We start from the raw sequence: 24,354 nt of genomic DNA, 5'->3' as shown, positions 1-24,354 counted from the left end.
CAAAAGGGGCGAGTCCGATGATTCAACAGATGCGACAAAAGAAGGCGGGTTGGGGCGATCCGTCCAGCCTATCAAGCTAGGCAAAATAAAATGGCACGCGGGGGTTAAAAAAAACTTGTGATCCCGGAAAGCAACAAACTTACGTGAACACGGCTAACAATCACCTCGGTCGAAGCAAACTCTTGTGCTGGCCATTCCAAGACATTGGCAAGGCGCGAGGCGTCATAATCATGTCACTGGTGAGGTTCCTCAATGATCCTTCTTCTTCTCGACTGTAATTTTGTTTTGTGTCTTCTTTGGCTGAACACGAGCCTGTGGTGGGGTCTTTTTCGGTCCCATAACAGCAAAAGTATCGTTGAAGACGATCGACGTGTGCACTCATATAAAGGGGGCGTGGAAAGGTAGGCTTCCGCTGAAGATTACTCCACCAGCTGTGGTGGGGGATGTGTATCGCGAAAAGTAGTGCTTAATCCAAGGTTTAATTTTCATACATCTAACGTTGGTAAACCGAAAAGTTCGTAAGGCGAGGTGTTCGTAAACCGAGGCCCCACTGTATTTCAAAATCATTTTGCCCTAATTGTGACCATACTATGTATTGTAAAGTGACAGATGTGACAGTGTTTTTTTCTCTCTCACCAGAACTTCGCCAAAGTCCTTTCTGCAAACATGCAATCTTCCCACTGGCTGTAGGGAGGGGGAGAAAAGTGTGTCGTGAGGCTGCAGTCGGAGCCTGCCTACAGGGGAGGAAATGCATCACATATCACAAGTGGCAGGCATCAGGCAAGATCCGTCAAGCAGAGTACCAGAGATAGAACCCCGTCCAGCCCTCTGAGTAAAACAGACGCAAGACATAACTGTTTATTGATTGACTATAAAACACTTCTCGATCTTTAAATGTGGCTTCGCCCTAGTATGAGTCAGTTTAGAAAAACGTGAAAGGTTGAGCACGTATGGAATAGAAGCAGCGTGAAAACTGTGCCATTTTCTTAACTCATTCACTGCCATTCACAAATTTATTTATGAATCGAAAATATTACGTGGAGTGCCATTCACAAATTTTGGACGGGGGCGGTGCCGATAAAGCGGTGATCAGACCTCTGGCAATGTTTTTCCCAACCGCGAGGGGGCAGCATTTGCATTTTATACAGCCTTTTACACTTGCACCTCATATTACTCCAGACCCATATAACTTAGGAATTAACTTTTTTTTTTCAGATGAATGAAGAGAATCTACAATTTGCTCCGCTGCATTGAATGTTTACGTAGTCCTAAAACTCAATATTCTGTGGGGCCTGGAATTTGAGTGAAAATGACAAAAACCCTGACACTGGAGTGGATACATGTTTTCACGTCTGGCAGTGAATGAGTTAAATTGGCAGCTTGGTAATTCATTGTCTGTGTATATTTTTATTGTGAAGCGTAGTTTGTGATCTGTTAGGATCAGTGACCAGTCATTTATTATTTAAATTTGAAATCTTGAATATACATATTGAATTGAAATGATTGAAAGTCCGACTTTCTACAACCGCCAAATCAACTATTTAAAATCAAAATGACAGTTATAAAGTGACAATTGCTGATGCCGACACTTTCCTGGAACACATTAAGCTAGAGTGGGTATCTCTCTGTGTCTTTGTGTTGTCATGTTATTTGTCATGTAGTTTTTTTGTTCTTTTGACTTCAAGACGGCGCCGCAAGAGTGGCTGCCATTCCAGCTGCTCCTGTATTGTGATTTTCTACTTTCATTCCATTCATAACTTTGCTGCTGTGAAATGTAAATTTCTCCACAGCGAGACTAATAAAGGCAAATCCAATCCAATCCTGTCATTTGTTTTAATATCTTTGTAAACTTGACCTTGTATGGTGTAATGTTTACCTCCAGGATAAGTGATGGCCACCAGCACCAGTTCACCCTGGGAGACACCCATCTTTTCAGCCACGGCTTGTAGCAACTCCTGGGCCACAGCTCCAGGATGGGCCATGATACTCAGGTAGCAATCCATGGTGATGTACACTTGGCACGGTACTGTAAACACAAAGTATTCGCTAACCTAACTGTTATCATGGAAACATTTTGTACTCTCTGAATAATAATAATAATAATAACACATTTCATTTATAAACGCCTTTCAAAACTCTCAAGGACACTTTACAGTGCGTTCATAACAACGTGGAGGCCACATCCATAGTGGTACACACACAAAAAACAATTGAATTAAACTTTCAGAAACTATGTAAAAATACAGAGTCTCAAACCTGTTTCAATCAAAACACTGCATTTGTTAAGTGCAGGCCACTAATATACAATACATATTGATATATATAGGGCTTTAAAAGCAGCTGAAGCTGTAGAAAATATGTAACTACAATATAGTTACATTAAATCTTTTATGTATATGTAAGCTCTCAGTCGTACAGGAGTGGTCCATCGATGAAAAGGTTTCTTCAGCCGTCATCTGTACTTCTTTGAAGGTGTCGGACGTTTCGCTTCTTATCCAAGAAACTTCGTCAGCCAACTAACGTATTACTGGTAGGCCCTATATATATATATATATATATATATATATATATATATATATATATATATATATATATATATATATATATATATATATATATCCTACTGTGCAGACATAGCGGTGCCGGACTCTGCTATGATAGGTACCTGCTCTCAGGTTGAGGGGAGCAGAGGACTACTCCCTGCCGCTCCACTGATTGTTCCTATTGTTCTGACTAACGACTGGCGTGATTGCCCCACTTCCACCGGTATCACCTCATCAGTATTCCTAATCCTATTTTGCCTAAGTAGGCTGTTTTACGAACGATCCAAATTGAAATCCACCGCACCATATCGGTTTAAAGAAGGAATTAGCTGTTGAAAATCGCTTCTTTTACTCCCCTTTCAAACCATATATGTTCTTTCGCTAAGATTTTAACCTCATTGTCATCAAATGAGTGGTTGCTAGCTTGTACTGCCGATTGAGGCCCACTCGTATTATCCCTGCGATGTTGATAGTCTTTTTTTGAGAATTTGTTTAGTCTCCCCAATGTACTGCTCTTTACAATTTTCATTCTTACAATGTATTGAATAAACTACATTACTTTGTTTATGTTCTTCTCCTGTACTCCTGTATGACTGACGTATTGCTGCCAACTTTGGGAGAGCCATCCTTCTGCTGGTACGTAATTTAGAAACGGCCACTTTTAAATTAGCTGACTTAAAGAACCACCTCAGATTCAATCTTAGATGTAGACAGAGCCGGATAATTCCTAAATGCTTGAAGCAAGCACCCCTGGAACCTGGATATTTAGCCGATAAAATGCAACAAAATTATACTATGAAAATACTAAATTCGCGAATTAGGAGACTTAACATACAGATAAAAAACAAACAGTCAGAAATAGAAACTTATTATCAATGATTACAAACTGAATTTACCCACAAAACCTACCAGGAAGTGTGTGAATGTACCAAATCCGGATACATGAGGCATCACAGCAAAACGCAAGAGAGACAAAAGGGTAAATTTTTAAAATTACTTTTACAGAAACAATCACAGCTACTTGTAAACACGGGAACTGCAGCTGATGCATTTGTTTATGACTGCTATCCCATAGTTGACCAGCAGATGCCTGTGCTTTATTTTCTTAACATTGCGTTGGGCTGTTGTGACCTCCGGTAAAGATTTACTTCCCGCTCTTCGTTATTTAAAGGACAACCGACGTCTCCGGACAGGTTGTGTCCATAATTTGTAAAATGGCTTCAGATGACTTCTACTGAGCGTATTTTAACAAGATTCCACCGCATATAGCGATATTTTATGTTTTAAGACTCGCACTGAATATTCAGGAAGACTTGTTTTTGAGTTGGTGACGAGTCCGTACGTGACGTCACTAAAGGAACGCCCCTGACCGAAAAAAGACGCATTGTAGTGGTCCTTCCATCACGTCAATGTATTTTGCTGTACTTGTTTGGTCTGGGGACCTCGTGTTGCACCCAAAAGCCGCCAGAAGAGGGCGTCCATATAAGGGATTTATCAGCCTGTGAAAACGGAGGTGGCCACAGGAGGTCGCCATTTTGTGCCTCTTTTTCGGTGAGACATTTCCCCTCAATGTTGCCTCATAATGGCACGGAATAAATTCTTTAATCGATTGCAAACATCTATGGTTTCCTCTTCAGAACTATTTGAATGATATTCATAATTGGATGTGTAACAAGAAAGCATATTCTCCGAATCTGAAGCCATTGTTTTGATTCTCCATCATTGCAAGACGTCTTGGCGTGACATCACACACTGTCGGCGGGACTTTCTGAAAATGCCCAATTTGCAGCTCAATTTTTGCAGATTTTGGACACATTAAATCATTTTTATTGGTGTTTTGCATTTGAATAAAAATATCATACTGCGTGTTTTGGGTATTTTAGATGCTATAAAATGTTTTTCTGATGTCAGTTAAGAAACAAACAAGTGGCGTCGGTTGTCCTTTAAGCTTCATTTTACTAAGAAGACCGCGAGGATAGACATGCTTTATCGCTGTGCTGTTTAGCAGGGAAAAGACAAAAGAACAAAGACCAAAAACTTCTATTCGGACAGAAAGCGGGCAAAGTGGTTTGTACGATGTTGTTGCATACGTTTTATTTCATTGATGTGGGGTCAAAATGTTTTTGTGTAAATATCAGCTGTATTTTTATACTTGTTTGTAGTTCTACGATGGTGGTGGTGTTGGTGAAGGCAAGTGAAATCACATTAAAGAATAACCATCTGTACAAAGAACCGGAGTCCTCTGTTTGAAATGGAACTACAGTAGAACACTTCCGTGAAGAGTGAAGACTCCACGTGAGAGCTGAATCGTTTTTCGTCTGAAGGCGTCGGGTAGAAAATTCGCCTGCCAAAGAAGACGTCCGTGGTAAAAGTTTGAGCTGCGAAGTGAAAGGAGCATTGTCTCAAGCCTGAACAAGGAGCACATTGAACAAGCAACGTCTCGACAAGCGGGCCAGACAAGGACTGCCACTCTTCGCTGCAAAGACCCCGCCGTCTTAAAAGAGAAGCAGACGTTTCCCTACATGGCACTGGCAAACAACATTCAGCAAGTTGATTTACCTATCACAAGTCGCAAATACTGAATTTTGCATGTCTATATTTGCATTATAATATAATAATAATAATAATAATAATAATAATAATAATAATAATAATAATAATAATAATAATAATAATAAATTATTATTATTATTATTATTATATAAGTCGTTGTGATTTGCTATATTAACCTAGTTGATTGCAATTGTTTAATTAAAGCAGTGTTTTTCAACCTTTTTCAAGCCAGGGCACATTTCTTCCGTTGAAATTATCTCGGGGCACACCCCCAGCTGTAAATGTGGAGAAAAAAGTACTTTTTAGACAGTTTAAGTCATTTTTATTGGTATTTTGCATTTGACTAAAATATCATACTGCGTGTTTTGGGTATTTTAGATGCTATAAAACATTTTTCTGATGTCAGTTAGGAAACAAAAAAGTGACGTCGGTTGTCCTTTAAGTATTGAAGTTTGGGTTTATAAGCTAAATTGAAAATAGCATATTCACACCTGTATTTTGTGACACTCTACTGTATATTTAAAGTTACAAAGACTAAGCTTAAAAGTATATTTATACAAAAGGGAGAAATTATTTACGTTTCAACTACGTTTTTGCTACACAAAACATGTCACGTGAAGGTGAAAGAGAGCAACCATCTGTCTCAGAAGAGCAAGATGAAACAACATTAGATGTTACACCACATCAGAGTAAAGCAGATTTTAAACAGCCTAGGAGAAGTGAACGTACTCGCACACGAACTGAAAAGGGACAGGCACTTGTAGATGCCAAGTTGAAAGATCTGCAAGCAAAGTTTAAAGTGACGCATGAAAGGTGGAAACATAATATTAATGAACTAAAAAAGGCCATCTGTCATCTGTCATGCATCTGGCTGAGTGAACTTTTATCAACTTTCCACGTGCATGCTGTCTCGCCGCACGACACCATCAAATACAATGACGATTCTGACCTAGTGAATACAATGAGCAGAATAAATACAGCTCAATATGCGATTGATGTTACTTACCGAAAAATCCAAGACACTCTACATCCAGAGCATCCAGACTCAGAATTCCGTAGAAAGAATGACACATGTAAAGCACTATCCCCAAACTGTCAATAAAAAGGGATCAGCAATTCCTCAAAGATCATAGGTCAGAAATCTCATTTTGGCCAGACAATGAATCCGTGTTTGAGACTACACTCTCCAATGTCTCCTTATCTTCGCACACCACGAACTCTAAGCAGTCTTCATACGTCTCCCAAGACACAAGACAAGCTGCAGCTAAAGCTGCAGCATCAAGAGTAGCTCTTAGAGTCATGAAAGAGATAGCTGATCAAGAAGAAGAAATCCAGAAACTGGAGCTGCAAGATGAAACACGGAGAGCTGAAAATGAAGCAGAGAATGCAAAGAAAGGAGCTCTCTTCATTGCAGAAAGTGCTGATAGAAAAACACGGCTAGAGGAGAAAGGGAGAGAAGTTGAACAATTAAAGCATAGGTGTCAAAGTCAAGGCCCGCGGGCCAAATCCCACCCGCCACATCGTTTTTTTCGGCCCGAGAAAGCAAATCAAACTTGTTAAATTCCATGATGATTGCTAAAATCTGAGCCAAAATTTCATATTTTTGGATGTCAACCACAATAAAAGTCATTATTATTGACTTCAGATTTGAAAACGAGTTATTCATTAATTTGCTGTGTGCTCTATATGTGATATTTGAAGGGATTTAAACATTCTAATGGTTTCCCCAAATTCATAACGGCCCTCGAGAGGAAACCATAACTACAATGTGGCCCGCGGCAAAAATGACTTTGACACCCCTGAATTAAAGGAACTCAAAAGGCTCAGCGCAGCAGAAGCCAAGCTGAAAATTTACTCTGAAAGTGTTCAAAGTGATGACGAAGAGGATAAGCACTCATTACCTCTTTTTCCCAAACAAAGGCAAGCCAGCAACTCAACTTGAAGGAATATAGAAAACGAAACATTGATGCCAAAATCTTCACTACAAGTTCAAGTGAAAAGACAGACACCCAATGTCTGTTCTGCAAGAAAGTAAATCACACTCTCCACAAGTGTCGAAGGTTTATGGAAAAACCAATAGAGGAAAGAGTAAAGTTTGTGCAGCAGGAGAGACTGTTGGTTTGGCTGCCTTGAAGCTGGTCATCATTCAAAGAACTGCAAATCTAGAAGCAAATGTGACACATGTGAAAAGCACCATCCAACATCCTTACATCAAAACCGTGACAGGAAAGAGTACAAGCAAGGACAACGAGACCAGCCAAGAGAAAGGGACAAAGAAGAGTGGTCTAAATCAAGGACACAAAAGTCAGATGTAGGTACCTCTCTTAGAATTGTACAGGAGAGGAGCAGCACTTACACTTCACCAATCGTTCCAGTCTATGTGTCCACACCGACTGACCTAGACAAGGAAGTAGTGTACGCATTGCTCGACACCCAAAGTGAAACTACTTTTATTCTAAAGAATGTAGCTGACACATTGAACGTGAAGAAAGATAAGGCAAAGCTCAAGATATCCACAATCACTTCTCAAACCAAAGTTGTGTCCAGTGAGAAAGTGACAGGTCTACAAGTGAGAGGTATCAAGACTCAAACCAAGATCAAGCTCCCCGCAAGCTACACTCAGGAATACAAACAAAAAAAAGCAAAAAGGAGTCCAAGATGGCGCCCGAGTAGGCAGCTGTCAGCGAGTGCTCTCATGAGCCTTGCTTTTTTGTTGTTGCTTTTTTTCTTTTTTTTTTTTTCTTTTGTCACCTCGTGCTGTTGTGCGTCGTGTGGAATGGATACAGATTGTCTTTCAGCATTTTTGGCCACGACATTCATCAAGGAGGAGACTGTGCTGAGCAGTTGCGCCTTTTTGGCAGCATGAATATGCCAGTACTGTTTTTGAATGGGAGGAATGTTGGTGCCATTCGACTGGCTTCGCTGGACAGCTCGGGGCCATTGTGCTATTTTGCGCCTGTAATGGGCAGCATCTTCACAGCCCCGCTTTGTTCAATGGAAAGGTCGGTGTTGTTGGACAGTCTGCGGCTGGATGGATGCATGGCTTGAGGAGCCCGCTATAAGAAGAAAGGAGCGTCAGCGCAGAGCGCCGATGCGGATGTGGAACTGTCGCGGCTGGGAGTTGAAGCAGATTTATGTGGGACAGGAAATGTGAGGCAATCTCTTTTCGTCAATGGATGCTACAGCTGCATGTTTGCTTTCAGCATTTGGCTTGTAGTCGACGTGCACATTCCACCATGATGTCCCTGATCCACTGGTGAAAAGATGCTTTGATCCGCTCCTCTTTCATCTAGAACTGCTTTATGTAACAAAGAGGGTGTCATGATGCTAAAAGAAATGTTAAATAATGTTGTGTTTCATGGATTTTGGATGGGGGAAAGGTGCGCATTTCTCCCCATCCAAAACAGTTGAGTTGGGCGACGACTAATTGACTCTGAGAAGGTGATTGCAACCACCTGGGAATGGCCAATTGCCGCTGGGACCTGATTGGCCAGAAGCTCAGGTGAAGCACCTTTAAAGCCAGCCTGAGCCAGTGACTTCGAGGAGGAGGAGGAAGAAGAGGGACAAAGGACAACATGGAGAGCAGTGTTACCTGGGGTCTGCCGAAAACTGATATCAACTTCAAATAAAGAAAACTCACAATACTGTTCCTGCATCTGGCTGAGTGAACTTTTATCAACTTTCCACCTGCTTGCTGTCTCGCCGCACGACAATTGGTGGCAGTGGCGGGATCGTTTCACCCTGCATGAAGTGGTGGGATCGTTAACGCCTTGCTGGAGTGGAAAGGATAAGAGGAAGCCGAGATGGAGAAGGTGGGACGAGGAAGAAGATGTGCAGCACGGCCCAACCAAACTGAACTGGAGAGTTCTGAAGAGGATCAAGGAAACCAGCAGCTTGAGTTGCCCCAAGACGATGCCGTTCTTTATTCCCATGAGGCGTCTGACCAAGCCAAGGCTGGAACTGGGCAGAGTGAGCCAGAACCAGTGGTGAAGCCTAAGACTCAGACAGTGAGTACCACCAGAGCTCAACTTAACGAGGAATTGGTGAAAGAAATCAGAACTTTCATGCAACACTCTAAAGATAGAGAGGGGGTGTTGATTGAACAAATCAACCAATTAAGAAATCAGATGCTCCACAACAAGCAAGAATGGACATTTGATTATCAATCGAGTCAACATTATCCTCAAAAAGCACAGCCCCAAAACACTGACCCTCGAACATCCAGACCAACAAACCTTCCTCCGGCACAAGAAACCTCCATGTTGGGTTACCTAACATGCCCAACCTCCACAGTTTCATCATCTAAGACAAGCTGCAATTCCCATAGTTTCTGAACCCAGAATTCCAGAAAGAAACGGAAGATGCAGAACGTCAGGAGCTCGAAGAGGATCTCCAGCGAGAATAACGGCAAGAATTTATCAGGGAGTGATTGGCACCCTGGACAGAAGGTGTTAATATTGTTGCATATGGGATCAAGTAAGCTACTGGCAAAGTGGCAGGGCCCATACGCTGTGACTAGGAGAATAGGACCTGTCACATACGACATTCTCTGCCCTGACAACAAATGTTATTGCTGATTATTTGACAAGAATGTCTGAACTCTGAGGAGAGGGGGTGAATGATGTCATGATGCTAAAAGAAATGTTAAATAATTTTGTGTTTCATGGATTTTGGATGGGATAAAGGTGCGCATTTCTCCCCATCCAAAACGGTAGTTGGGCGACCACTAATTGACTCTGAGAAGGTGATTGCAACCACCTGGGAATGGCCAATTGCCGCTGGGACCTGATTGGCCAGAAGCTCAGGTGAAGCACCTTTAAAGCCAGCCTGAGCTAGTCACTTCGAGGAGGAAGAAGAGGGACAAAGGACAACCTGGAGAGCAGTGTTACCTGGGGTCTGCCGAAAACTGATATCAACTTCAAATAAAGAAAACTCACAATATCCTTCCTGCATCTGGCTGAGTGAACTTTTATCAACTTTCCACCTGCTTGCTGTCTCGCCGCACGACAGAGGGTATACAGAAAGTGCTAAAGAATGATTGCCTCTCTGTGTCTTTGTGTTGTAATATTGTCTTTGGTTTGTCATATTTGTTTTTTTGTTTTTTGTTCTTTTGACTTCAAGACGGCGCCTCGAGAGTGGCTGCCTTTCCAGCAGCTCATGTATTTTGTTTTTCTACTTTCATTCATTTTATCGCTTTGCTGATGTGAAATGTAAAATGTTCTCCACTGCGAGACTAATAAAGGCAAATCCAATCCGATCCATCCCTGCGAACAGATCTCATATCCCCACGAGTGAAACAGCAAGATCTTGGCCACACTTAGAGCATAGAGATGTCATCCTTGGCAATGAAGATCAACCTTTTACGCTCAAGTCTTCGCTGGGTTGGAGTATCATTGGCCATAATAGCAGCGCTACCTCAGGCTGTGAAGATGAAATTGGTGTTAGTCACTGCATCATCACAAAACAAGTCACACCAACGATCATGGCTCATTCAATGATCTGAAGTCTGAAGTCGACCTTACCTCCAGAACACAAGACAAAGAACTCAAAGAACCAACTGGAAAAGATAAGGCGGTCAAGAAAGTCTTGAAAGAAGAGAAAGATCATTCTGAAGAAGCTAAGAAAGTTCTTGAAGATGTCAAAGAACATTCTCAAAAGGAGAAGAAGGTTGGGAAACTTCAAAAGAAAGATACAGAGGTCAAGGTATCTTTAAAGCAAGTCAGGAAACCGCAAAAACAAGACAAGGAGATCAACGAACCTTTTCCGGAACCTAAGAAACATCTGAAGGAAGAGAAAGAAGTCAAGAAACCTGAGACAGAACTCAAAGAAATTTCTAACATAGAAAAGGATGTTAACACACCTAAAAAGAGAGTGAAGATAGTCCAAGAATCAGTACAGAAAGAGATAGAAGAGAAAGTAAAGTGGGACAATGTTAAGTTGAGCAAACCTTCCAAAGAATAAAGGTCTGTGGAATCACTCAAAGAAAATGCTGAAAAACTACAAGAGAAACCACAGAGAGAAGAGAAACAAGACAAGACCCGTCCTCAAGAAGTTGATAAAGCTCTGAAAATAGAGAGTCCCGTCAAGGACCATCCCAAGGAAGTTCAGAAACCGGCTTTGAAGGAGCAAGATACCAAGAGACACAAAAAACGACAAAACAATAAAGTTAAAAGAGTTAAACCTTTGGTCAGTGACACAACATTAGACAACTAAGGCATAAGCACATTTCAGCCACGTTATGTCGAGAGGGCTAGACACAAATCAGTTCTATTGCTAGACACAGGGTAGAGAATGCACTGCAGTCTTTTTGGTTGGCTTTGTCTAAAAAAATATATTTACGGGCGTGTAACTGCAGCTGATGCATTTGTTTATGACTGCTATCCCATAGTTGACCAGCAGATGGCTGTGCTTTATTTTCATAACATTGCGTTGGGCTGTTGCGTTGACACAGGGTTTGTAGAGAGGATCAAAGACCTCATATTGGAACCTGAGGAAACATTGGCATCTTACGATGTGACTTCTCTCTTCACATCTGTCCCAACCCCAGCAGCAGTCTCAGTAGTGAGGACAAGACTGCTGGCGGACGTTTCTCTTCATAAAAGAACCAAACTTAAACCGGACCACATGTGCCAATTATTGGAAATCTGCCTTAATACTACGTATTTTCAATTTAGGGAGACATTTTACAAACAAATTGGTTGTACTATGGGCTCACCAGTTTCACCCATAGTGGCTAATCTTTACATGGAAGAGATGGAGAAACAGACCCTCACATCTTTCCCGGGGACAAAACCTAGACACTACTTGGACAATACTTTTGTCATAATTAAAAAACAAGAAATTCAATCCATCACAGATCACCTCAACTTGGTAGATATCAACATTAAATTTATTCGTGAGGACATTAAAGCCTAGCCTTTTTGGATTGTAAAGTAAGAGCGTAAGAGGACAGAGCGCGAAAAAAAGAAGTCTTTAGGAAGGCTACGCACATTGACCAATACTTACTTTTCGATTCCAACCACCCTTTACAACACAAACTAGGAGTTATCAGAACCTTCCAGCATAGGGCTAAACTAATACCAACAAGTGTCGAAGGTAGAGTAAAGGAGTAAAATCGGGAGAGCACTCTAACTGTGGGTACCCTCAGTGGTCATTTAACAAATGTCAGAAAGAAAGAATAGGGAATGAAGCCAAAAATGCTGAAGATACAAAAAGGAGAGGAGTAGCAGTACCTTACATTGCAGGAGTTCCTGAAAAACTACAGAGTCCTTCAGTAACACAAAATTCCTACTTATTTCAAACTGATAAACACTTTAAGGCAAAAATTAGTGCATCCAAAAGATAGGCTGCCAAATGAAAAACAAAGTAATGCAGTTTATTCAATACATTGTAAGAATGAAAATTGTAAAGAGCAGTACATTGGGGAGACTAAACAAATTCTCAAAAAAAGACTTTATCAACATCGCAGGGATAATACTCGCGGGCCTCAATCAGCAGTACATATGCACCTAAAAGCTAGCAACCACTCATTTGACAACAATGAGGTTAAAATCTTAGCGAAAGAACATAGATGGTTTGAAAGAGGAGTAAAAGATGCGATTTTCATAAAACAGCTAAATCCTTCTTTAAACCAATATGGTGGGATGAGGTTCAAATTGGATCGTTCGTACAACAGCCCACTTTGGCAAAATAGGATTAGGAATACTGATGAGGTGAGACCGGTGGAAGTGGGGCAATCAGGCCAGTTGTTAGTCAAAACAATAGGAACAGTCAGTGGAGCGCCAGGGAGTAGTCCTCTGCTCCCCTCAACCTGAGAGCAGGGACCTATCATAGCACCGCCATGTCTGGACAGTAGGGCTATATATATATATATATATATAGGGCCTAAACTACCAGTAAGACTTTAGTTTTCTGACGAAGTTTCTTAGATAAGAAGCGAAACGTCCGACACCTGCAATAAAGTACAGATGACGGCTGAAGAAACCTTTTCATAAAATCTTTTAGTGGCCTGTCTGGTAGTCGATTGGTTAGCACATCAACTTCACCGTGCTGAGGTTTTTGGTTCAATTTCAGCCTGTGTGGGGCTTGCATGTTCTCCCTGTGCTTGTGTGGGTTTTCTCCGGGTCCTCCGGTTTCCTCCAACATTCCAAAAACATGCATGGCAGGCTGATTAAACACTCCAATTTATCCCCAGTGATATTGTGAGGGTGGATGGTTGTTAATCTCTGTGTGCCCTTCAATTGGTTGCCAACTGGTTCAGGGTGTTCCACACTTACTGCCCGAAGACAGCTGTGATAGGCTCCAGCAAACCCCAGGAGTCTTGTGAGGATAAATACATCAGAAAATTGATGGATGTGTAAATTGTTCTGGTTGGTATGTCATATTGATGCTGTATATTGCCTTTTTTAATTGTCAGTGTCAGAAATTCTCACTGACTTTGCACCGGAGGCTGCACCTTGTTTTGTGTTTCCTAGTTTTCAAACAGAGCAGTTGTCAGGATGACTAAATTAGCGCTTCCCTTGAGGGGCTTTCCGACAGCACAACACGCTGTTGCGGCCTGTGTTTGTATTGTTTTTCACAGCCGGATCAGAATTCAGGAATGTGCATGCCAAACTGTCATATTCAGACCTTGGCAGAACTCCCATTATGCTGCTGTTGCTGCTGCTGAGGATAATGCCTCATCGGAATTGCAATGAGGGACAACTTATGATGTGAGAGGGACGTGTGTTGTTGTTGTTGTTGTTACCTTCCTTTGTCTGTCTGTGTGTGGCCCTGGACAAGACCCAGTTCTCTTTCAGGCTAAATTGGTGGACAAGTGCTTTGTTCTGGAAGAAGGAAAGTGAACACTGAGAACCAGGTGATAAAGTCCAACATGGGAGGAGGTGTGACGATACATGAACCAGTTAGGTCAGTAAATTTAATCAAAATCAAAACAAAAAAAGCCCACATCATAACATTACAGCCTCTTTGCTCACCGTTCTTTGAGGAGAATATTCCTCCTCCGTGCTGAAAAAGAATAAATTAAACAATGAAGCACCAACTAACACAAACCCAAATTTGTTGCATTATTTTATCTCTGAAGTGGCTCTTGTGCGTTTTTTCCCCATGTTGGTTTGCATAAATATATGTCCCTCACTGTCTGATCAAACCTTTTTTTTTCAATGGGCACACTTCATTATTTGAAGGCAATGTCAAGAAGGTGAGCGCAGAGTGCGCTGTGTTTTTTCTCTAAGCCTTTTTCTGTATTCACCCTCTTTTCCGCCTTTAGTTCTGATGGAGGCCGAGGATCGCTGGCCCTGTGGATTATTTGGGTCCTTTGCATCACAATAAACACGTCGGCACAAAGTCTACCCTGGGGGCCTTTCTGGCCAGGCTGCAGCCATCCAATCTTTGTGAAAATAGAGTATATATTGGTGTGCAGTACTGTGAATTATAAAGGGCTTTTAGAGTAGTAATTGAGTTAAGTTACAGTACTTAGCTCCTCAGAGCACATGACAAGCTTTCTTTTGCCGAAAAACTTCCTTGGTTCAATCTCCAATCGGTGGCTCAAGGCAGCCAGTCTTATTTTCCCAATGGGCTTCATTGTATAAAGCCCATAAATAGTTGAGTATGTCACTTAGAGGCACCCCCGCAAATTGTACTGGTTTTGGTGGGACCCCGTCACTAGCTGTGAGCAGGAATGAGGCACTGCCAGAAAACAGCAGCAGCAGCAGGCAAGATCATTTGCACTCGATCCTAAGGGCAGCAGGACAGACTCCCCAGGGAGACTCTGATTGGAGGCTGCGGTCCAAGGGAGAGAGGAGGAGGGGCAGTCACACTTTGCAAAGGGTTTGCAGGCTGAGAGATTATTACCTTCCACAAGGAGGTCATTTTTTTAATTTTTTTGATAGTGAGAAGGCATCTGGAACTAATAAATGAATTTCCACAAAATTTTGTGGAGGTTCAAGCTAGAAGCCACAGACTTCCTCATACACCAATTTCTATCGATCCATCAAGACATAGATATACTGTATTTGAAGAAGGAGCGAACGAAAAATTCTCTCTCTCTCTCTCTCTCTCTCTCTCTCTCTCTCTCTCTCTCTCTCTCTCTCTTTCTCTCTCTCTTCTGTCATTCCCTCTCTCTCTCTTTCCCCTTCACTCTCTCTCTCAGTCTATCTCTCTCTGTCTCTCTTTCTCCCCCTCTCTCTTTCCGTCTGTCTCTCTTTCGCTCTCTCTTTGTGCCTCTTTGTCTCTCCTCTCTCCTCTCTCTCTCCGTCTCCCTTTCTGTATATATACAGTACTGTATATATATATATATATATATATATATATATATATATATATATATATATATATATATATATAGGATATATACAGGTTGCCCGCTATCATGCAAGGACAGAAAGTGTGCCAAACTGTGGCGAATAAAATTGCGGTCCCGCTTCGTTGACTTCCTGTGTTGCACTGCCTGGGGCTTCCCTCGCCTAATGTAACATAATAAAGCTTCATCAACACCTAATATCAACTAAGATGAACAAAATGTCTCCAAATATTTTGTTGGCACATTGCTGTATTCTTAAAGAAATGGTTTACTATGTATAGGAATTTTTGGTGAAGAGATTGGAGTACATTGTGGGCAGGTTCTTTCCTCGATCTTGTCAAGGTACATAAACCTTTCATGATCCGACAGGGTGTCTTTCTTCTATTCTCTTGATTTATGGAGGTTCAGCATAAAGAACTCCCTGACTTTCATATTGGCATGCACAAAAGCCCAGAACAGTACATTTCCTTCTCAGCCTCTGAAAGAATGCATTGATGACAGAAGAAGAAGCTCTGACTTTGTGGGGCGTACTCTCGCCGATCAGTGCTGGAACAGTTCTGCAGACGTTCCGTAATAATGTTGTATATAAATCATTAAGTAACATGCCATTGATGACCTCTGATCATGTTACTCACTGCCTCCGATGCAGCTGGTAGAGCTTCTGCAGCTCCCTCAAATGCCTCTGCAAGGCGGGGTACTCGTAAAGGTCGTCTAGCATATAGTGGTACAAAGTCTGCAAGGAAAAAGCCATTTTCATTTCTCCCTGTTACACCTCCAGGTGGTGATTTTTCTCCTTTTGTGTCAACCATTCATCCTTTACCTTCATAAACACTTGGACATGCTCGTCATCTCTCAGAAAGTCCTTGCAGAGAAGCATCCACTGTGACACCAGGTATGCCACTTTCCGTTTCCTCTCCAGAGCCTCCTTTGCATCCTCTTTCACTCGGTAGTGCTTGCAGCAGTAAGTAATGATTGGTTCAGGTTTCATATGTAAGCTGTAAGAATCTGACCTGGGGCTTGTTAGCTCATTAGCCCATAACATTATTTTATTGTTATTGAAGGATATTGTCCCAGAAGAGCTTGGCATAAATCGCTGGTTGACATAAACACTGGGTAGGTCAACAGAAAGTCATCCAAAAGTGTGCCTGTAAATAGAGACAGACACATCAGAAAGCAATCGGACCGTTTCAAATGCTGTACGTCTGCCATTTCTAAAATGGAGTCATATCAAAGGAGAGCGACATGAGTAATATTTCAGTGAATATAAAGTCCTCTGAGCTTCTGAGGATGACTTCCATCAGCCCGCTGAGGATTCCACACTTGTTCTGTATTTAGATTAGCAAGTTTAAACAAGCCTCGTCCATCGAGATGTATTAAATTTTGTGGAGGTTCAAGCTAGAAGCCACAGACTTCCTCATACACCAATTTCTATCGATCCATCAAGACATAGATATACTGTATTTGAAGAAGGAGCGAACGAAAAATTCTCTCTCTCTCTCTCTCTCTCTCTCTCTCTCTCTCTCTCTCTCTCTCTCTCTCTCTCTCTTTCTCTCTCTCTTCTGTCATTCCCTCTCTCTCTCTTTCCCCTTCACTCTCTCTCTCAGTCTATCTCTCTCTGTCTCTCTTTCTCCCCCTCTCTCTTTCCGTCTGTCTCTCTTTCGCTCTCTCTTTGTGCCTCTTTGTCTCTCCTCTCTCCTCTCTCTCTCTCCGTCTCCCTTTCTGTATATATACAGTACTGTATATATATATATATATATATATATATCATATTTTCATGCAGACACTGCAATCATAGAAGATGAGGTTGCCCGCTATCATGCAAGGACAGAAAGTGTGCCAAACTGTGGCGAATAAAATTGCGGTCCCGCTTCGTTGACTTCCTGTGTTGCACTGCCTGGGGCTTCCCTCGCCTAATGTAACATAATAAAGCTTCATCAACACCTAATATCAACTAAGATGAACAAAATGTCTCCAAATATTTTGTTGGCACATTGCTGTATTCTTAAAGAAATGGTTTACTATGTATAGGAATTTTTGGTGAAGAGATTGGAGTACATTGTGGGCAGGTTCTTTCCTCGATCTTGTCAAGGTACATAAACCTTTCATGATCCGACAGCGTGTCTTTCTTCTATTCTCTTGATTTATGGAGGTTCAGCATAAAGAACTCCCTGACTTTCATATTGGCATGCACAAAAGCCCAGAACAGTACATTTCCTTCTCAGCCTCTGAAAGAATGCATTGATGACAGAAGAAGAAGCTCTGACTTTGTGGGGCGTACTCTCGCCGATCAGTGCTGGAACAGTTCTGCAGACGTTCCGTAATAATGTTGTATATAAATCATTAAGTAACATGCCATTGATGACCTCTGATCATGTTACTCACTGCCTCCGATGCAGCTGGTAGAGCTTCTGCAGCTCCCTCAAATGCCTCTGCAAGGCGGGGTACTCGTAAAGGTCGTCTAGCATATAGTGGTACAAAGTCTGCAAGGAAAAAGCCATTTTCATTTCTCCCTGTTACACCTCCAGGTGGTGATTTTTCTCCTTTTGTGTCAACCATTCATCCTTTACCTTCATAAACACTTGGACATGCTCGTCATCTCTCAGAAAGTCCTTGCAGAGAAGCATCCACTGTGACACCAGGTATGCCACTTTCCGTTTCCTCTCCAGAGCCTCCTTTGCATCCTCTTTCACTCGGTAGTGCTTGCAGCAGTAAGTAATGATTGGTTCAGGTTTCATATGTAAGCTGTAAGAATCTGACCTGGGGCTTGTTAGCTCATTAGCCCATAACATTATTTTATTGTTATTGAAGGATATTGTCCCAGAAGAGCTTGGCATAAATCGCTGGTTGACATAAACACTGGGTAGGTCAACAGAAAGTCATCCAAAAGTGTGCCTGTAAATAGAGACAGACACATCAGAAAGCAATCGGACCGTTTCAAATGCTGTACGTCTGCCATTTCTAAAATGGAGTCATATCAAAGGAGAGCGACATGAGTAATATTTCAGTGAATATAAAGTCCTCTGAGCTTCTGAGGATGACTTCCATCAGCCCGCTGAGGATTCCACACTTGTTCTGTATTTAGATTAGCAAGTTTAAACAAGCCTCGTCCATCGAGATGTATTGTATTTGTCATGATCTGGTTGGCGACCAACGGGGGGCGCTGTCGGCCCCGCCTGCACCTGCACAGGTGCTGGTCGTCCCGATCAAATTGGCGACCAGCGGGTAGCGACGTCAGCCCTGCCGGCAGCCTCGCAGGTGCTGGTCGTTACAATCAATGACACTTAAAAAGACACCTGGCACGATCATCCGGTGCCGATTCATTGTTTGTTTGCTGCTTGGTTGCAGCATGCATCGTGTACGTGTTTGTTTAACCTTGGCGGACTTTTACACTTGGTTTTCTGTTGCTACTTTGTATTTTTTCCATTCAGATCATTTTGATGTTTTACATTTTGTTCCTGCTAACTTTATTTTAATACAATTTGTCAAACAACCTCCTGCTCCCTCCTGCCTGCTTTTTGGGATCCGAACCCGCCATCACCACCTCGCAAAACCGTGACAGAATGAATCGGCCAACCATCGGATCCCGCAGGTACATCGGACCCGTCTCATTTCCACCCTGTGCCTGGCAATGCTACGTCCACGTTAGCGCAAGCCTCGTCGAGTTTGAATTGCGTCACTCGACGAGCCGCAACGTCCACGTAAACGTCCGGCCGAGACCTCCTTCCAGGTGGCCGTCCAGGGTGACCCTGGGTGACTGGCATTGCACGCCCACGTCCAGCCACGCTGTCGTCGTGCATGACGGATTGAGTCTCATCCACGACGAGCCGTGCAACGTCCGCGTCAATGTCAGTCCGAGACCCCACTCACCGCTGGATCCCGGAGCGGCTCTGGACCCGTCTCGTTCCCCCGGAGCCGGGCAGTTCACGCCCACGTCGGCGTCCGGCCGAGACCTGGTCCCATACGGCCGTACGGGGTGCCATTCTGCGCCTGGCAGTTCGACGTCCACGCAGAGCCATGCGCCGTCGCGTGAACGTGCGAGAGGGATCGCACTCACGCCCACGACGATCCGTGCCGCGTCTTCGTCCACCCCAGGCCGAGTCCCGTTCCCATCAGGCCGCCGCCCGTCGTATGCTGGAGAGGCCGCGGTTGCCCTCTCCACCGACCGTTCCCTGGCGAGTGGACCTTTTGGGAGACTGTTGGGACTTCTGGAAGCAGCCCCTTGAAGGGGGGGTACTGTCATGATCTGGTTGGCGACCAACGGGGGGCGCTGTCGGCCCCGCCTGCACCTGCACAGGTGCTGGTCGTCCCGATCAAATTGGCGACCAGCGGGTAGCGACGTCAGCCCTGCCGGCAGCCTCGCAGGTGCTGGTCGTTACAATCAATGACACTTAAAAAGACACCTGGCACGATCATCCGGTGCCGATTCATTGTTTGTTTGCTGCTTGGTTGCAGCATGCATCGTGTACGTGTTTGTTTAACCTTGGCGGACTTTTACACTTGGTTTTCTGTTGCTACTTTGTATTTTTTCCATTCAGATCATTTTGATGTTTTACATTTTTAATACAATTTGTCAAACAACCTCCTGCTCCCTCCTGCCTGCTTTTTGGGATCCGAACCCGCCATCACCACCTCGCAAAAACTTGACAGTATTATAATGTTTTGTATTGCTTTATTGTCAATGAAATACACAATTGCCATCTCTACCTCTAAATTTGATGACATGCCAGTCACGTTAATGTGTGGGTTAATTTACCGCAAACGTTGATGGACTGGGCTGTAAATGGCGTATGCCTTGAACTAGGTAGCCAATCGCAGGAAACACATCAATAAATAACCGCAGACACTCACATCATCCTCGCAACAATTGTTTCATGAGTCAAACCTTGACAAATGTCCCAGATTGATTCTATGATCAGCTGGTTCAATCATTCAGACTGACAATGCTTTTTCAAATTCAAGTACATCTAAAATTGATTCTCACAACCTTGGAATTCACCATGATAACATGGCACTCATTAACTTCAGCTGTCATCGTGGAACCATTCCATGTAACTGCTCTTGTGTTTATGAAAACAAAATATTCCTCTGAATTTTAAAACTTGCTGCACATGTCTAAAGTACAATAAAGACAATATGCTGCGGTGATTTATTAGTATTATTCATTAACTTTTGTGGACTTTTGTGCCACTGGCATGTAATTAGTGTGTCTTTATGAGTGAAGTACAAGACACATGCTCTCTCGAGCCTTGCGTTTTTGTTGTTTTTGTGTTTTCTTTTGTCACTTTGTGTTGTGTGTAATGTGGAACGGATACAGATTGTTTTTTCAGTATTTATGGCCACTACATTCATCAAGGAGGAGATTGCTGAGCGGTTGCGCCTTTTAGGCAGCACAAAATATGCCAGCACTGTTTTTGATTGGGAGGATTGTTGATATCATTTGACTGTCATTGCTGGACAGCTATGGGGTGTTTGTGCTTTTTTGAGCCTGTACTGGGCAGCACTTTCACAGCTCTGCTTTGATCAGTGAAAATGTCGGTGATATTGGACAGTCTGCGGCTGGATGGATGCATGGCTTGAGGAGCCCGCGATGAGAAGAAAGGAGCACCAGCGCAGAGCGCAGATGCGTACATGAAATTGAAGCGAGTTCACGTGGAACAGGAGATGTGAGGCAATCTCTTTTCGTCAATGGATGCTACAGCCTTGTGTTTGCTTTCAAAACATAGCTTGTAGCAGACATGCACATTTCTCAGTGAGTGGCTGCCTTTCCAGCAGGTCCTGTATTTTGTTTTTCTACTTCTTCCTTTCCTCTCCTCTTTCTTCCATCACTTTGCTGCTTTGAAATATAAATGTCTCGACTGTGAGACTAATAAAGGCTAATCCAATCCAACCCAATCCAATTAGCCTCACATCGAGATTGATCAAAAAGATCTTTGTCTTTTATATAGAAATTAAAGGAGGCCAAATATTGCTGTGTGTTTTGACATCTCACATTCTGATAATTAGACATGGGAGAACTTGATGGGCACTGAAAACACTATAGCAGGGGTGTCAAACTCCGGTCCTCGAGGGCCGCCGTCCTAAATGTTTTCCAAGTCTCCCTGTTGCAACGCACCTGATTTAAAGGACAACCAACACCATTTTCTTGTTTCCTAACTGACATCACAAAAACGTTTTATAGCATCTAAAATACCCAAAACACACAGGCTGATAGTTTTAGTCAAATGAAAAACACCAATAAAAATGACTTAAAGTCTCCCAAAACTACTTCAAAATGATCTGAGAAAGTTTCAGTTTCAGAAGTTTCCCCTTGTTCGTGACATCATGCCAAGACGTCTTGCCTTGCTCGAGAATCAAAACATTGGCTTCAGATTCGGAGAAGATGCTTTCTTGTTACTCATCCAGTTATGAATATATTCAAATACAGTAAAGTCTCGTTATATCGATATTCTCGGGAGTTAGAAAAAATGTCGATATAACCGTACTGTCGATATATCCGTCCTGCGCCGAACTGCATTAACAAAAGCCGCCAAAAGACGGCATCCAAGCGCCATATAAGAAACGGAGCTGGCCATGAGCTCGCCATTTTGTGCCTCATTTTTTTGGGGGGTGGGAGATGTTCCCCCAATGTTGCCTCAAAATGGCACATATAATTCTTTAATCGATTGCAAACATGTATGCTTTCCTCTTCAGAACTACAGTGTATTTGAATCATATTCATAACTGGATGTGTAACAAGAAAGCATATTATCCGAATCTGAAGCCATTGTTTGAATTCACAAGCAATGCAAGACGTCTTGGCGTGAAGTCATTTTTATTGGTGTTTTGCATTTGAATAAAAAGTGACATTGACCTTTAATACACAGTATGGAATGTATGGTAATTTTCAAAATCATCACGCTTCAGCAGACAAAAGAAGAAACATTGTTGCAAAAAACGATTGCATTCATATACAGTACAGTGGGCATGGACATAACACAACAGGGAAACTGCAACGTTTACATCTTACTGTATTAAAAGTAATAATAATAAAGTAAGTAATAAAGGCAAATCAAATCCAATCCAATTATGTGTGCAATTTAAAAAAGTCATCAATCTTCTTCTGCCTCCCATTTTTACCTTTTAACACAAACACTTCAATCTCGTCTGCTACACACGAGCTAGCGTCTGAAAATGAAAATGGCTCTGCTACACGGGAGCTGGTAACAAACACGTAACAAACTCACGTGACCAAGTCGACCATTGGCGCGACCAATGGCGTGTATCAATATAAACACAGCAAAATGGCCGGGGGGAGATGAAAAAGAGCACCGTAGTAACCGGATTATCATAAAAACCACGAATCGTACTAAACTGAACTAATTATACATAAAAAGACTAGAAATGTGCACGGGAAATGAAAATAGTGTTGTAATAAGCAGTATTATCAATATAAACGATATCGATATAACGAGACTTTACTGTAGTTCTGAAGAGGAAAGCATAAATGTTTGCAATCGATTAAAGAAGTAAGTCCGTGTCATTTTGAGGCATGTGGATGAAATGTAGCGGCTCAGAAAATGCACAAGATGGCGCCAAAGCTCCGATGTGTCAACTCGAATCAAATCGTAGTCTTGGTGCAACACACAACGATTCTCCATCTTATTATTTATGTGTTTTCCTTCTAATTTCGCCATCAACACGGATCAACACAAAGCCACCCATCTTTATGCCCATGTTTGTTATAGGCTTCAGCCACTCTGCAATATTTTCCCCTCTGACAACCATCTTTGAAAGAAACAATAAACAGCATCCAGGATGCAAATGAGCCAATTAAATAAGGGTGACTATTTGTTATTAGTGTGTGGAATTAATTGCTGACTCATTGTTTCTTCATATTTTAGGTGTTAGTTCTTTGACATTGGGACATGACACCCCCCTCACTTACATTGTCCCTGCAGTCAATTGGGTTCTGTCTGCATCAATTTCATTGACTTCCTCATCAGAATGAGTAATTGCAGTTGAAGTGCTCTTCCTGCTTTCATCCAAGTGACAGGTCAAACGTGACCAATTGCATTTACCAGGAATCAAAATTGTTAGATCTTGCTCTGCCTCTCCCCGTCTTTCTTCGCCTTGCTAGTCACTACTGGCTGAATTCACAATTGCTCCTCCAAGCCTCAGCGGAAGAGACTTTCCTCTGCCTTGCCCACAGTGTCACATTATTATAAGAGTACTTGCGACCATGAATTGAAGTCAGTGCATTTGTTGTCAGAGTATCTTTCTATTTTAATGCTATGCCTACCTGCTGACCTCTGTAACAGGGGCTGAACTACACATTTTGACTTCAAATCGAGGAAGTAAAATGGAAAAACAGTTGTTGAGATTTACAAATGAGTATAGTGAGCAAGAGTTTCAGGTGAGCAAGAGTGCATCCTGGACTTTTAACCAGTTATGCGCAGTGTAAATATAGACCAACCATATCAACCATCCAAGATTGTAATCACACCCAAGGCCATTATAAAGTCCGCCTTTTTCAGTGATTTGTTACAACTCGCCTATTTTCTTTTTTTCTGCTCAGACCAAAAGCATATCTCATATAAAAATATTTTTTGGTTCTATCTTGTGGTATGATTCCAAAGAACTATGTTGAAGTGAATTGCGAAGATTCATGTAAATCTTTGCTAAGTTGTGGAATCCTAAAGCAATTTCTGCATCTAGGTTTCAATGCAACATCACTCACTCACCGATTTCTACCTTTCGTGGTATATAGAATACTACCCATCTTAAAATGCATGTTTTCGAGATGTGGACAAGAAACCCTCCAAAAAGCCAGAGCCGAGATTCAAACCCAGAATCTTTGACTCTCAGTCAGTGCCACAGATCTTGCTCACATTGATGACATCACAGAACCATGTATATAATAAAGCATTCTTATGGAAAAACTTTGATGTGTTCCTCAAAGAAGAACCCAGACAAAAACAG

At 42.3% G+C, this 24,354-nt stretch overlaps 1 protein-coding gene across 1 annotated transcript in view; it reads right to left on the bottom strand.

Annotated features, from left to right (window-relative positions):
- rapgef5b (Rap guanine nucleotide exchange factor (GEF) 5b) overlaps positions 1-24,354 on the bottom strand; it is a 38,408-nt gene that overhangs the window by 5,828 nt on the left and 8,226 nt on the right. Inside the window, exons 4-10 of the mRNA XM_088998391.1 lie at positions 18,210-18,288; positions 17,964-18,108; positions 17,779-17,876; positions 14,072-14,102; positions 13,843-13,921; positions 1,877-2,026; positions 637-734 (exon numbers count right to left, since the gene is read on the bottom strand). Of these exons, the coding sequence (XP_088854517.1) occupies positions 637-734; positions 1,877-2,026; positions 13,843-13,921; positions 14,072-14,102; positions 17,779-17,876; positions 17,964-18,108; positions 18,210-18,288 (680 nt within the window). The remainder of the gene's footprint in view (positions 1-636; positions 735-1,876; positions 2,027-13,842; positions 13,922-14,071; positions 14,103-17,778; positions 17,877-17,963; positions 18,109-18,209; positions 18,289-24,354) is intronic.

The sequence above is a fragment of the Hippocampus bargibanti genome, linkage group LG06, assembly GCF_051943395.1.
Source record: "Hippocampus bargibanti isolate YZ-2025 linkage group LG06, ASM5194339v1, whole genome shotgun sequence".
Taxonomy (NCBI): domain Eukaryota; kingdom Metazoa; phylum Chordata; class Actinopteri; order Syngnathiformes; family Syngnathidae; genus Hippocampus; species Hippocampus bargibanti.
Note: the sequence above shows the minus strand (reverse complement) of the source record. Positions and strands in the feature narration are given on the sequence as shown.